This window comes from Anastrepha ludens, chromosome 2, assembly GCF_028408465.1.
Source record: "Anastrepha ludens isolate Willacy chromosome 2, idAnaLude1.1, whole genome shotgun sequence".
NCBI lineage: Eukaryota > Metazoa > Arthropoda > Insecta > Diptera > Tephritidae > Anastrepha > Anastrepha ludens.
Window position 1 is genome coordinate 24,304,550 of NC_071498.1, and position 15,790 is coordinate 24,320,339.

Sequence of the window (15,790 nt, forward strand, 5' to 3'; positions counted from 1 at the left end):
GCGGAAAACCTGGCAGCGAAATCCGCGAGGAGGTAAGTGGCTGCTGGAGTATTCACTTGCAGAACCTTCGGTCACAGCTCAATAGGAAAGTGGTGCACAGACTACATGACTCCGTACTTTAGTTGGGAGAGAAGGTTTCGTACTAATAGGTCTATTTATAAGTTCGTGCGGTTTTACAACAGATGGCGTAACTTGATTATTATTCCATCGATCCACATTTCCAAACATTCATTGGAGAGCTACTGTCGTAAGGCACAAACGTCAGTATAAGTTTTTTATTTGAAGCGTAAACAACAATATTTTTACCACACTTGAAAATGTCGAATTTCGTGCCGAATAATGTGTTTTTGCGGGGAATTCTTCTTCATTATTTTAATATGAAGAAAAAAGCAGCCGAAAGTCATCGTATCTTGGTGGAAGTTTATGGTGAGCATGCTCTATCTGAGCGAACGTGCCAGAAGTGGTTTGCACGCTTTAAAAGTGGTGATTTTGGCTTGGAAGACGAAGAACGCGAGGGTGCGCCGCCAAAGTTCATGGATACCGAATTGGAGGAATTGCTCGATCAAGATCCGACTCAAACGCAAGAAGAGGTTGCAAAAACTTTGGGAGTTGATCAATCAACCATTTCCAAACGTTTAAAAGCCATGGGAATGATCCGAAAGGTAGGCCATTGGGTGCCGTATGAATTGAAGCCAAGAGACGTTGAACGCCGTTTTATGGCATGCGAACAACTGCTTCAACGGCACAAAAGAAAGGGTTTTTTGCATCGAATTGTGACTGGCGATGAAAAGTGGGTCCATTACGACAATCCAAAACGTCGGGCAACGTATGGATACCCTGGCCATGCTTCAACATCGACGTCGGCGCAGAATATTCATGGCCTGAAGGTTATGCTGTGTATCTGGTGGGACCAGCTGGGTGTTGTGTATTATGAGCTACTGAAACCGAATGAAACGATTACGGGGGATGTCTACCGACGACAATTGATGCGTTTGAGCCGAGCACTGCGAGAAAAACGGCCGCAATACGCCGATAGACACGACAAAGTTATTTTGCAACATGACAATGCTCGGCCACATGTTGCACAAGTGGTCAAAACATACTTAGAAACGCTCAAATGGGATGTCCTACCCCACCCGCCGTATAGTCCAGACCTTGCGCCATCCGATTACTATCTCTTCCGATCGATGCAACATGGCCTGGCTGACCAGCACTTCCGTAATTACGATGAAGTCAAAAAATGGATCGATTCGTGGATTGCGGCAAAACCGACCGAATTTTTCACAAAGGGAATCCGTGAATTGCCAGAAAGATGGGAAAAAGTAGTAGTAAGCGATGGACAATATTTTGAATATTAAATTTGTAACCATTTTACGTCAATAAAGTTTCAAATTTCGAAAAAACCGCACGAACTTATTCATAGTCCGATTACAATTGAAGAGGAGGGATGGCACAAAGGATGATGCCTGGCCATAGAACTTTTCACATCTATACAGACGACTCTAAAACTTTAGACGGAGTGGGAGCGGGTATTTACTGCTCAAAACTAGGGATAAGGCAGCCTATCCAGCTGCCAGACCACAGCAGTATTTTCCAAATGGAAGTTTTTGCGTGGACAGTCAAGCAGCAATAAAAGCAATAAGCTCATGTTGTATCAAGTCCAAAAATGTTCGACGGAGCAGGAAGGCCATAGAAAGGCTAGCCGCAAACAGTAGGCTGCATATCTACTGGATAACCAAAGGCAATATGGGGAACGAAATGATAGATGAGATAGCAAAAAGTGCTGTTAGACTACCTTTTGAACAAGAGAACGACATACCAAAACCGCTAAATACAATATTCAATGAAATGGACGGCTACATGAAAAGGCGAGTGGAAGCTAAGTGGACTAATCTGACTACATGCAAAACAGCAAAAGTCATGTGTAGAACTAACGACAAAAAACTGACTCAATTCGTACTTACGCTCTCGCGAAAGGACTGCAGAACTATCAATGGTATGCTAACAGGTCATACTATTGGCTGCACATGCGTACAAGATAGGGATTGCTAACACGGTCAAATGCAGGAAATGCAGAGAGGATGTTCAGGAATCTTTAGAAAGGTGTTCTGTGCGTTTGTCCGGCATTATTAAAAACGCGTTTAAAATGCCTGGGAGCCCCATTGTTTGAGGGTCTGGAGGACGTCTCAAAAGCCGATCTCCCAGCGTTGCTTAGATTCGCCAAAAGCGCTGACATCCTACATGATGTCTACTTTCGGTATTCATAGAGGTCGGTCTCCAACTGGTATCGCTAGGGACCAAAAGGCCTATGCGTGGCTTGTTGCTAACCAGGCTAACCTAACCTAACCAATGTTATCTTTTAACTGTATTTTAAGACTTAGTATTAGTAAAAATGTTTATTTGGAAAGAAGCTACAGCTGATCTCCGGGAACTCCTCTCGAAAAACACGTTTTGCGCTGACCACTTTATCTCTGAACTGGATCCTCTGAAATTGAAAAACCAAACAGATTTCGTTAAAGTAATGTTAAATCTAATGATTAATCGAAGGAATAAGCCAAATTATTTTTTTTGACAAAATGGCGGTTTCTCAAAAAAAAAATCGATTTTTTATCAAAATTTCGGCCTAAATTGCTTATAAAAAAAATATCGATGAGAAAAAATCTTCGATTAATAACTAAAAAATATATTTAAGAAGCTCGTGATAAAATGTGAGACTAATCGGTTTAGCCATTTTCGAGTAATGTTGGTCACCGACTTCGAAAACACCATTTTGAGAAAAATGCGTTTAAAGTTGGCCCTTTACTTTCAAGCACTCTGAAACGCCTTTTGAAAACTTTTGCAAAAAATATTAGTATAGCTTGTCTTTTATAATGTTACTAATAATTTACCTACCTCTTTTGTTCAGTATTCTGGATCCAGGGTTACCGCTAAAATATTTTAGAAGTCCCCAACATTGCGAAAAAGTGTAACTATCCAATTCCGTTGACACCTGTGTTCAAAATATTAGCAACTCACGAATTATCAAGTTTAAATTTTTTTTGTTTATAGCTTTTTTATGATTTTATATAAAAATATCGTAAATAATATAACCAAAACCCAGTAATTCAAATCTTCAAATTTTGCGCGAAATTCTCACAAATTTAACACATTTCATTACTTTTTCGCCTGGTTATTGTAGTGTATTCCAAACCGGAATCTTGGCAATCTCAGAAAGCCTTTTAGTGCTAAATAAAAACGTAGCCACAGTTAGAGAAATCGTCATTTAGTCCGATAGTCAGGCAGCTCTGAAAGAAAGAAGACAGTAAAAGAGTGTTACAAATTATTAAAAATACTTGCACAGTATTCTTCTATTAATCTGCTCTGGGTGCTAGGACATTAACGGTAACTGTAAGGCAGATGAGTTAGCTAGATTGGGCTCCTCGCTCCAAATTAGTCAGGACAGACGGACTGTATATCCAAAATACAGTAGATTCTGTTTTTATGCGGTTTTGAAATAGTGCGGTTTTTAAAAAAAATAAAAAATTCATGTCGACCTATCGGGAATTGTATAAACAAGATTCTAAACCAGCTAAGCAAAAACTCATCACAGATTACGTCAGAAATGCTAACCCTACAAGTATGGAACCGCCTGCATCACCATCTAGATCAGACGTGTACATTTCCTCAAGTGACGAAAGTGATTTTACGCCAAGTCCTAAACGAATGCGCAACATGCGGGTATTGTCTGATTCTATTTCTGACGATGTAAATTTATTTTTCGATTCTGACGTTTCTTAAATAAAGATATATTATAATTTTCAAAAATACAATTTTTTGTTTAAGCGATTTTATTTAATTATTTCAGATTCCTGCGGTTTTTAGCATTTTTGAAACCTATCTATAGTTTTACTATAGCGTTAAAATGTGTTAAATTAAAAAAAAAAATGTAATATATAATATATTTTTGCTTTTTCTTTAAATTATGCTGATCAATCTTGTAAATGTTATGTATCAGTTAATTTTAAGTACGAGGAGCGCGTACTGAGTTTCTTTTATTGAGTAAAAAGTATGGCTTTATATATTTTATTTTCCAATGCTATTCTTCTAAAATGCACACTGAAAAAATATTCTATAAGTTACTCTTCAAAACAGGGTTCTGCAACCGCCCTCATATCACTGTTGTCCGAAAATCTTTGTTCCGGTAACTTGTTTTTTTTTTTATTTGAACAAAAAGACAAGGTTATTGGAAGAATTAAAATTATGTGAAGTCCGTAGCTTTTGAGGTATGCCTCGCAAACCGAGCGGTTTCTTGTAGAACTTGCACTAACTTGTCACGTCTCTTCTGGGCGATAGCCTCACGTGCCTGGTCGAGCAAATTTGCGAAGGGATGTGCGTTTATTTTAGGCAAGTAATCAATCCCCCGTTATGCCAGAAAATGAGAGCCATAATGTCCAACGTCGACTTTTCCACTTTTAAATATCTGTGGTGGTCTTTTTTCCTGACAAACCAACTTGACTCTCTGTATTGCAATTTACCCTCAATTTTATTTTCTTATGTCACTCTGTAACGCGAAAGAAAACGTCAAAACCATCCCAAATTAGTAAATTTTATTCGATACTAGTTGAGTGCACCAAACGTTAACAAAGTGCAAGTAATTGAAAAAATATTAATTATTATCATGTGAAAATAACTTTAAAGTATTATAAATATTTAACACAGGGTAGTAAAATCAAGACAATGCACACAAAGTTGGCACAATTTGAAAAATTATTATAAAGGCATAATATTTTTACTGATTAATTTTTCATTTCAATTACTTATTTTTATGAAAATGCAGTTTATTTTATAACAAAGGTAATAATAATACAAGTTTTAAACTTTTTGAAAATTAAAAAAAAATTCAACAAATTTGCATCATAATTTCACAATTTTTAATCAGAATTTTTGGGAAAATTTTCGGTTTGCGATTTTATAGTCCTTAGAATTTTAATATAATAAAGGGTGATACGGTTGGGGATACTTTTCCCAATAAGGCTTTTTTGACAGATTACGCGTGACTACTGCCAAACTAAATACACAATTTTTTTCAGTATTCATTGACATTTAACCATGGAAAGACTTACGTCCAACAACAACGTTTACAAATCGTTCAACTGTATTACGAAAATCGACAATCTGTGAAAAGTGTTCATCGCGCGCTCAGGTCAACTTATAGAGTACAGCGATGAGGTCCATTTTTGGCTTAATGGTACGTCAATAAGCAAAATTGCCGTGTTTGGGCTGAAGAGCAGCGCGAAACCATTCAAGAACAGCTATTACATCCATTGAAACCGACAGTTTGGTGCGGCCTACAGGCTAGAGAAATCATCGGCCCATATTTCGTCATAGACGAAGCCGGCGCTACTGTAACAGTGATTGGCGAGCGCTAACGCGCCGTGATAAACAACCAACGACTTTTTGATGCCGAAAATTGAAGCCTGTACTCTCCAGAACATGGAGATTCCATCGTTCCAACAAGGCGGCGCTACTTGCCATACAGTTCGTGAAATAATGGGTTTACTGTGTTGTCCTTTCTGTGAGCAATTCACCTCTCGTCTCGGTCAAGTGGATTGGCCGCCAAGATCGTGTAATATCATACCTTTGGACTTTTATTTGTGGCCGAGTTGTTCCTCCTATTTGTGGCGTACGTTTTGATGTTGTTCCACATCGAGGGACCAGTTTCAAGCCGACTCCGAGCGGCAAATATTTTTTATGAAGAGCTTTTTCATGGCAGAAACACACTCGGAGGTTTGCCATTGCCTGCCGAGTGGCGAACGCTATTAGAAAAAACTTTTTCTCAATTTTAGTGCTTCACCGAGTTTCGAACCTACGTTCTTTCTGAATTCCGAATGGTAATCACGCACCAACCCAATTTAAAATCCGATACCTCTAAATTGATCACCCTTTAAAATGTAAGTGGCTCAAAAATCGCATTGATTTTTGACAATTTTTTTTTTGCTGGTGGTCTTATGATTTTTTCTCCATATAACGAACGCACACATTTTTTTATACGGAGAAAATGCGAAACATCGTCGGAGAAAAAAATTATCAAATGTCAACGAAAATTTTGAGCCGCTTAAACTTGAATTTTTCTTAACTTGAATTCAAGGGTAAATAATTCTTAATTATTTTTCACATTTATTTATCAAATTGTCCGTTTAGAAAATGAATGGAAAGCATTTTAAGTAATCGCACGCAATCGAGTTAGAAAATTGAATCCTTCCTACGTAACGCAGCAAACTTGCGTCGGATTGTGCTCGAATTGAAAATAGTATTTCTTTTTTTTTAAGCAATGCAGATCAGTGATTAATTGTTATGTATTTTCATATTTGCAGATTTTAAACTTCGCCAAATTCCACCCGCTCAAGCAACGATGATAAACAACAAATTCTTTCAGAGTCGCATAGCAACGCCAAAGAAATTGTGATTCTAAACTATGTAAATAGATGATGTAATAGATAATGGATGAACAACGGAAACAGACAGTTGTTTGAACACATTATTATGAGAGTTGGTGTTACTACGAGTATATTGAATAAATGTTCAAATAAAAGTTACTGTGCAACAAAATACCAACTTTATGCTTATAAGAATCATACAAATGCACAAATACGAAACGTTTTTCATCGAACGACTTAAAAACCAGCCAATCGACTCTGATTGCACACGAAAGACGCCCACATTCATTCCAAATTGAAGAAAAGCAAAAAATACAAATAAAACGAAGAAGAAAAAAATTAACAATACCGAAATAAGCCAAGTGAATTCGAGCAATGAAGCAAAGCAAAAATGTAAATAAAGCGAACCTCTGATGTGACGAAACGGTGCAATACGTAGGCTAATGATTGTAAAATAGCAGATATATTTTAAAATTAATAGTAGTAGAAATAGGGACCCAACAAATTTCGTTTTGTTTATAATTGTTGTGTGATTACAGTAAGGCGTTGTCCAGCTTTAAGCGGAACTATAATAATCGTATATTTAATGCTACTCAATTAGATCAATTCAAACCTAATTCATACAACTAAAGTCATAAGCAGTAAAATTTATTAATCAAAAAGCAAAGTTACCAGTGCGTATTGTAAAGAAAACTAGAATACAAAATTATTCAATATATTTCGTAAAATAAGTACACCTGCGCAAGAGGAGCATAAACATCCGAAAATAAAACGACGTTTGAAAAACTATAAAAATTTTGGTCTATAAAATGTCATTAGCCGACATGGGTACAGCGACGCGCGGTGGCGGTATGAGCGGAGGTGGTGTTGGTGTTGGCGGCGGCGGTGTGGATATTGGCATTGGAGTGCCAGGCGGACGTATGACTCACTCGCTGAGCACACCATCTGGAGTCGATGGTACACCATCCACACCACGTCATCGCGGTGGCAAGAAGCTAACTGTTCGCATCCAAATGTTGGACGATTCGGTGACTATGTTTCAAGTGCAGGTAATTAATTAAGCAATTAATTTCAATTAATTTTTGATTACCGAATGCTAATAGGCCGAATGCTATTGTTGTGAAAAAAACTTTAATTCTCTAAATATATGTATGTATGTCTACTATACAACCTTGGTCAAAAAATTCCCGGAATATATGCGGAAAATTACGAAATACGAAAATTACAAAATACGAGTTTATTCCTCAAAAGTGAACGGCGCTGCTAATGTGCACACGGCGCAAACGCGTTATAGTAAAATATTAACTGCAATGTAGTAGACGACAGGTTCTCAGGGGAACCCCAATCTTCTCATTTTACGATGAAACCGTTTCCAGGGTTTCCTGTCTAGCCCAGCTAGGCGTCCTCCGAACACAACTACTTTATTTTATGCGATTTTGGCAACCGGCTGACGTCAAGAGATGGAATAATACACAATAAATAAACAAAACAAACAAGAGGAAGGGAAATTTTCTTTTATTTTCCTTGTTCACTCCTCTCGGGAGCATAGGGCCTCAACAAGACTCAGTCTTGCGTTGGTTTCGTTAATCTGTTTTGATTTCTGACAGGGTAGGTGATTAGCCTGCCGCTATCAGTCCTAAGTAGTGGGAATGCCCACCTGTCGTTGCTTAGGAACAACGCTTTCTTACTGCTTGGAGCGCCATCTGTGTTTCACATTTTTCTGCCAGAAGGATCGCACAGATGGTTGAGAACTTCGCTAAATTTCGTGTGCTGCGTGTGGAAGGGAAATTATAATTGGCGCGTACACTCTTTTTGTGTGTTTGGCCGAAGCTTCTCCTCCTATTTGTGGTGTGCGTCTTGATGTTGTTCCACAAATGGAAGGAAAATTACTTCTTTTTAAATATTCAGTGCATGGCTTGTTAATATAATGCAATTTGAAGATTTGTGACTTTTAAATTAATTGAAATAAATTGTGAAAGTATAAATTGTAAAAATATCTCGAAATGCATATTTTTTTTGCGTGTTTTTGCCGATGACGCCGTGACAAGAAAGTGCGGGTATAATTTCTTATATATTGTTGTTTTTGTTTTTGTTGTAGCAGTACTCTAGGCCCTGCCAGCGTGGTGTTGTTACTGATCGTCAACGTCAAACGCATCGAGCGATAAGCCCGAGCGCATTATTTCGACAAGTTTGGACCAGAGGGAGACGGGTATTAGGTGAGTGGATTTGAGAGGGCATTTGAATAGATGGTTACTACCGTGCGGGGTATTTTCACATGCCAGACTGGTATTGAGTACGTCCGGGATTGATTCTGGAAAAATAGGAGTTTAACCTGCTATATCCAGACTGTAATTAAGCCAAAATCATGCAGGTCTCACGAGGAAGCTGATGCTCTTGGGCTGCAATGGGTGGTGATTGGACTCGGATAACGGCATTCCGGGGTCGAGAGTTTAGAACCTTGTGTTTGGTAGTTTATATTGCTTGCGCTTACTCTTCCTCTTCATAAACAAGTAATTTTCCTTCCTTTTGTATATTCGCAGCGAATTCGGAGGACACAATCTTGTATTCTATCATTCTTGAGTGCCATCTGTACTCATAGGTCTACGAATAGCCGAGAGCATGTCGGTTCCAAATGTCAGAAGTCGCTTGGTTGTACATTTTTATTAGGAAGATATGTTAACACCTTCTGGAATAGTTCATAAATATTTTATGAAAAAAGGTTAAAAAAATTGAATGCACAAGGCTGACTTAGGTTGAGTTGCTAAGTGGCACGAGAAAAACAACTTTTTCTTCGTAATTGGCGCGATAACCGCTTACGAGATTTTGGTCGAGTTGCACAAAACGCGCCAGTCTTTTCTTTCTCGTGCTAACCGGCGCCAGTTAGACACACCAAGTAAAGCCAAGTCCTTCTCCACCTGATCTTTCCAACGCAGAGGAGGCCTTCCTCTTCCTCTGCTACCACCAGCTGGTACCGCATCGAATACTTTCAGAGCCGGAGCGTTTGTATCCATTCGTACGACATGACCCAGCCAACGTAGCCGCTGGATCTTTATTCGCTGCGCTATGTCTATGTCGTCGTAAAGCTCATATATCTCATCGTTCCATCGCCTGCGATATTCGCCGTTGCTAACGTGCAAAGCTCCAAAAATCTTGCACAGAATCTTTCTCTTAAACACTCCAATCGTCGCTTCATCGGATGTTGTCATCCACGTTTCTGCGCGAGAAAAACAATTGCTTGCATTAAAGTACTGCTCTAGACTTTCCAAATGCTTGGATGATTTTTAAAGATAGCCATTTAGCTGCAATTCGTAGTGCCGTAGCCATAACGCCATAGCCGTAACCAGTTATGGTTACGTAACATTACATTAGTCAGTAGAATTAATGACAACATTTGCATTTTGTCAAAAAAAAAAATGCAGATAATTCTCCATTAAGTCAATTAATTTTTCGTTGCTCATTTCTAATATTCAAATTTTTATCGCAAATATCAAAACAAATGTAAAATATTTCACAGTTGCTTACAGCTACGGGGAGAAACCAAAATTCAATAGAACCTATTAAGGCTGAGGAAATCGTAAGGGAAGCAAACGAAAGATGGCGTAAGGGGGCGTCCATAAATTACGTGAGGTGTTTTTTTCAATTTTCTGAACCTCCCTCCCCCCCTGGTGAGATGTCGTGAGATTTTATTCAACCCCCTGCCCCATCCCCCAATCTCACGTGAGATTTTTCAAAATGTGGGTTTCTTATGTAAACGCGTTGGATTGTTATTGTAAAAAGAAAAAAAATTTGCTTCGTGCTTTTATTTACGACTAGTTAAGACTAGTAATCAATATTGCTGAGAGTTATAAGTGTACTAAAAATTTAACAATAGAAGACTTAAATCGTAACTACTGCGATTAAAAAAGAATATCTACTCTAATTCAGTCCATGGAGAATCATGCGCGGTTTCAAGAGAGACTATTGGGACCAACATGTCCATATGATTTTCAGTAAAATCATGTGCTCCTTCAACTTCGTTCTAATCTAGCCACTCTAAGCCGTTGACGCTTGCGCACAGTATCTCATTAGCTCGTCTTGTGACAATCCGTGAGGGTCGCACTTTGCGGAACATACGCGCTTGCTTAGCAGGTGCAATGTGAGCTGCTCTCCTGTGCTCTGCAGCTCTTGTGATAGATGCGAAGTAAATACCGCATGTACTGCAGCATATTTTCTCTAAATCATCACGTATACTTGGGCAATAGAGATCAATAGGCGTGCTGATGAAGGCATTCAGCGGTTGAATCGGTACGCGTATTAGAAATGGAGCAAATGATTTTCCGTCATGTTCTTTAAAGTCCGGAATTGTCAAACGTCAACCTGAGTGATAGGGCGTTCGGCTCATAGTGGCGCGAAAACAACCGACTGGCTACACTGTACCGCAAATTCAGATTAAATTGAGCTATTTGGTATAAAACAAATATGGTGGTTTGACAGTAGTAATGTATAACGTCGAAGTATGAATGAAATTATTTTCTTTCGAACGAATTAGTGAATGATCTTAATCATACTACGATTACGCTTGAGATTAAATCTTAAGCATGTACAATTTTTTTGTTTCAATCAGAAAAAAATTTTCGTGATATTTGCCGAGACCCCCCTCTCTCCAACGTAAGATTAGATGAGATTTGACTCGACCCCCTCCCCTCTAAACATCTCACGTAATTTATGGACGCCCCCTAATGAAGCCACCTGCAAAATCGCCTGCCAACTGTGGCCGACTCTCAATGCTAAACGCACAGAATCTCTGCTTAGCCAAAATAAACACAGTCTTAGCACACTGATTTCGGTCATAACGGGGCACTGCGTAATAGGTAGGCACGCCCAAAGGATGGATGTGCAAGCACATGACTTCTGTAGAAGTTGTCTTGATGAGGAAGAGCAAGAGACAATCTTGCACCTTCTGTGCCATTGTCCTGCTCTATCCAGACGGAGATGTGCTATTCTAGGCAGACAATTTTTTAAAGAATTTGAAGATCTTAGATCTGCAGAAATAGGAGATATTCTAAAATTTTTGAGAAGCGCACACTGGTTTTAGGAGAAATAGAGAAAGCTCCGCACGCGGCATCACAATGGGCTATGAGCCTGAGTGTGTCCCACAGGACAACCGCTTCAGGCTGAGGTTATGGTTATGGCGTTATGGTGCGGCACCTATAATTGTTTACAGTGATGCCCATATGTTTTGTTTGATCAGAACAGCTCATTGCTATGGTTACGTTTATGGCTACGGTAATGGCACCACTAATTGCAGCTTTAAACATAAATCTTAGATTTTCTCCTGTCCAGTATTTCGGATATACATTTGTTTATCACATTCAAATTAAATTTAATTATTTTGAACCATAATGCAGCATTTGCTAATGGAAGTAGCAGTCCAGATGCAGGCCTCTGCTAGTAAAGTCTGCTTAAGTAGCTTTCTTTATGTGCACGCCTAAGCGGTAAGCGGCTTACACCGTGTGCTTGTTTGTTATTTCGCGGATAGGCAATTCCTCGGTGAGGTGGCTGTTTTAGACACTCACGTCCACTTTTGCAATGTCGTTGTGCAGTGCATACGACTATCCATATATACTACATATATCTATTTGTTATGCACAGTTACAAACGACACATAACGGTCGTAGACCCTAACTAACTAAAAAAAAAAGCGCAACTGAGCTATTTCCTAGTTATTATCTTGTTCGTCCGTTTCTTTCCACATTTTCACATTTAAAACTAAAATGGTGTATATGTGATTTCTGTTACATACTTACATACATACATACTTACCTACATACATACTTACATACATACATATAAACATGCATAGATAATCCCCATAGATGGCTTGTTCGAGTTAATTTTTTTTTAATTTTGAATGAATTTTAAAATGGAACCGAAAGCGGAATAACGTTGCAAATGAGATACGTCAACGTTCATTTCTCCATTACCCAAAGAAAAAATAAATAAATAAACGACTAGCACCGTAATATTAGTGGTTGCCAAAGCGGCCATACAACTTACGATGCTCTTGCCTAACTTCTTGTCAAAAAACAAAAAACGAAAAAAAACAAGAAAATGAAAATTTGGCGAAGAATCATTGGCCACGTGCCAAAACTCTTTTTAGAGTAAAGTGTTGCACTGAATTTGGTCACATTGGCAATTTCAATAGTGGTATCTGTGGTATTTACTATTTTGCATCCTTAAAATACATACAAAAATGTATGTGGCTATGTACGCGGGTAGGATGTGGTCAGTGACATCTCGTAAAGTTACCGGGAGCGTGGCAGGAGACTAGCATTCATCTTCAAAATGAAAAACTTGCACATTTATAACTTGCACATTGGTAACTACGTAAGTTTAAAAAGCACTTCAATTCATGTAGGGAGGTGCATACCTGCATATGTATGTATGTATGTATGTATGTGCAGTGCCATAGGATTATTGGATAACCCAAAAGTAATAGTTTTAAAAAGTTCTTTTGCAAGTCACTTAGTTTACAAAGAAATGTCGAGAATTAGAGATATATTGTTATAAAAACACTTGTGTGCAAAGTAATAGTAGCACGGCGAATTACCAAGTTCTAACTATTTTTTTGTATGTATTTAATTTTTTTTTTTTTTTTACAAAAGTACGGAGTATTGTGACACAAAACCCACATAACACAAAGTTACAAACTTTGTACAGAATTCGCACAAATTTTAAAAATTAAAATTTTTTTTTTTTTAAATTCTGAACAAAAAATAGGAAATTTGTATATATTTTTTGAAATTTTTATGAAATTTAACCCTCTAACCGTTTTTTTTAAATAACGATTTAAAATGCATACGAATTTCATTTTCCGGTGAATTTAGCAGTCTGAATAATGTTGTTATACTGCAGATCAATAAAATTCCCGAAATGAGAAAATTAGAGAGGAAAAAAGTTTGACCGTCTGTAGGCGGTCAAAACGGTTTGAGACAAAACAAATCAAGTATGAAATCTGGTAAGCAATGTATTTTAATAATTCAATTAAAGTTAAAATATACTACATTGCAATGGTTTAAAATACAAATCATATTAAAAGATTAATGAAATTTATTTCGAGTGGAATTCCTTGAAGCAATTATTGTTAGGCGTCAAACACAAGTTTATCTCACATTTCGAGCAATATATTTGAGTATCGGACTGTTTGCAATATTTGCATTATCAAACATAGCGGGAACGTGTCCAGTGTTATCAAATCCGATGTCATCTATAGGTCTGACACACCTTTTTCCCTGGCTTGTGGTTGGCTGACAGGAGGTTGTTGATGGTCTCCCTACTTTCTTTGGAAGCGAAAAAGAACAAAGGCCACAAGCGATTTTCTCGCGGAAGTCTGGAAGATTAATTTTATCGCTTGGATTGACGCGATGGTAGAGTATATACATATGCCTTTGTTACGGCCATATCGAGGAAATGGTAAAATATTCGGTTCATTGGGTTGCGTGTCTTAAGTCGGATGTGGTATTGTCCCGTCAGTCCATCCATCAAATCCACCCCTCCCATGTGGGTATTGTACTATTTTATTATTTGTGGGCAGTCTACTTCGATATACGATTTTTTTTTACGATCGTAACGTGGTAATTTCGTTGAGACTGCTGTGGGGTTGGTCTTCAAAAACGGCATCACCCCTACATATGTCGATGCAAGACGAACTGCTCTGTTATCCTTCCATGTCACTGTTGAAATGTCCACACCATATGCTGCACCAACATACTCAACGGAATATCCCCTGCTCGAAACTGAATATTCTTCGTCTTTCTCACTTGGCAACTTTGAGTTTGGAATTCGATTAGAGCGAATAGTTCCCAAAGAAAGAATTCCTTTTGCACGCACATAAACTAAAAGAGGCAGTGAGGTATAAAAATTGGCAAAATACAAAATGTGATTTTGAAATTCAGGGATCGATTGGCTTAGGCGAACTACTACGTTTGCTGTGGGACCGAGGACCGGTTCTCCTGGCAAAACAGTGTTATCGCCCGCTCCGATAAATACTTCAAACCTATACGCATATCCAGAAGTATCGCATAAAACAAACAATTTTATACCCCACTTGTGTGGCTTATTCGGCATATATTGACGTAGATGATGCTTAGTTTTAGTTGCACACATTTGTTCGTCAACACAAAGGCGTGCTGTTTTTGGCACAGAGTCAAACCTTTCATTAAACAGTTCCGCAATACGTCTGACACGATACAACGGATCATAACCAGCAGTTCCTCTTTCAGCGCGTTGCTCTTTGTCAGCAAATGATAAGTAATGCTTTATATTTTCAAACTGCCTGCAAGACATTGCTTTTCGTATTGGCTCGAATGCGTTTTTGCTCCAGTAGCTTTCCATGTTTAGATATCGGTACAGTGACATATACAACAAAATTCCTACAAATTTGTGAATATCTGCTTCTGTAGCTGAAAACGAAGTATTGACATTTTCCTGATGTGCAGAACGATTTGTTTCCATAACAATTAGGTCGACAATTTCGGAAGAAAAAAAGTATTTGAAGAATTGGAATGGCGTTTCTAAATTATTAATGAATGCTGGCAAAGATTTATTGCCTCGAAATGCGATGTCGTTAACGTGAAGTTGTAATGACTTTTTCTTCCAACAAATTTTTTGAAATTCTTTCGATCTGATATCGATTTCCACCACATTTTTGCAGCTAAATCCTCCGTTAGATGGAATTGTTAAGGGTCCCTCGATTTCAATCACAGGAAGTGGAGATCGTGGTCGCTTTGATGGTTTAAAAGGTGTTGCTGCCGAGGTGGTAGGGGCTAGTTTCTCTTAAAAATTAAATCGAAATTCAATGTAAAGGAAAGTACAGAGTTTTCAGATATAATTATAATACCTTGTTCAACAGAGCTGACATTCAAAGACAAATCCAAAGCATTCAAAAATACAGAGCTTGTGTTAGCTTCCTCCATTTCATCTAAGCACTCCAATATTGCCCTATCGGTACTCTCCTCAATGAAATCATCAGGTTGAAAGTCAGGGTCAGAAATATCGTCGTCACTATCGAAGCCATCATCGTTGAGTTGCTCATCAACTGACATCATATATGCTTCTATCTCCTCACCCGACATCGTAGACAACTTACATTTTCTCATTTTGTCCATTACTTGAAAAAATACGTTACAAAGTAGCCGATATATAAATGAAAGTCATATTTGGTATGAATATGTAAAATTTCGCATTAACCGTTATGACCGTCTACAGACGGTCATCAGAAAATGCTAGAATAATACATATAACCTTCGGCTTACTCAAAAGAACATGATAAATTATCAAAATATATATTATTTTAAGCTTACCATAAAATTTTAAAGCATCAGCATACGTAAAAA

The 15,790-nt window shown here is 38.1% G+C and overlaps 1 protein-coding gene across 7 annotated transcripts in view; it reads left to right on the plus strand.

Moving 5' to 3' along the window:
* The window catches only part of LOC128865418 (FERM, ARHGEF and pleckstrin domain-containing protein 1), a 126,278-nt gene that overhangs the window by 26,213 nt on the left and 84,275 nt on the right, over positions 1-15,790 (plus strand). For all 7 annotated transcript variants that reach the window (XM_054105817.1, XM_054105835.1, XM_054105800.1 and 4 more), the window contains one exon: positions 6,354-7,465. In XM_054105817.1, coding sequence (XP_053961792.1) covers positions 7,226-7,465 — 240 coding nt within the window. In that variant the 5' untranslated portion in view covers positions 6,354-7,225. The remainder of the gene's footprint in view (positions 1-6,353; positions 7,466-15,790) is intronic.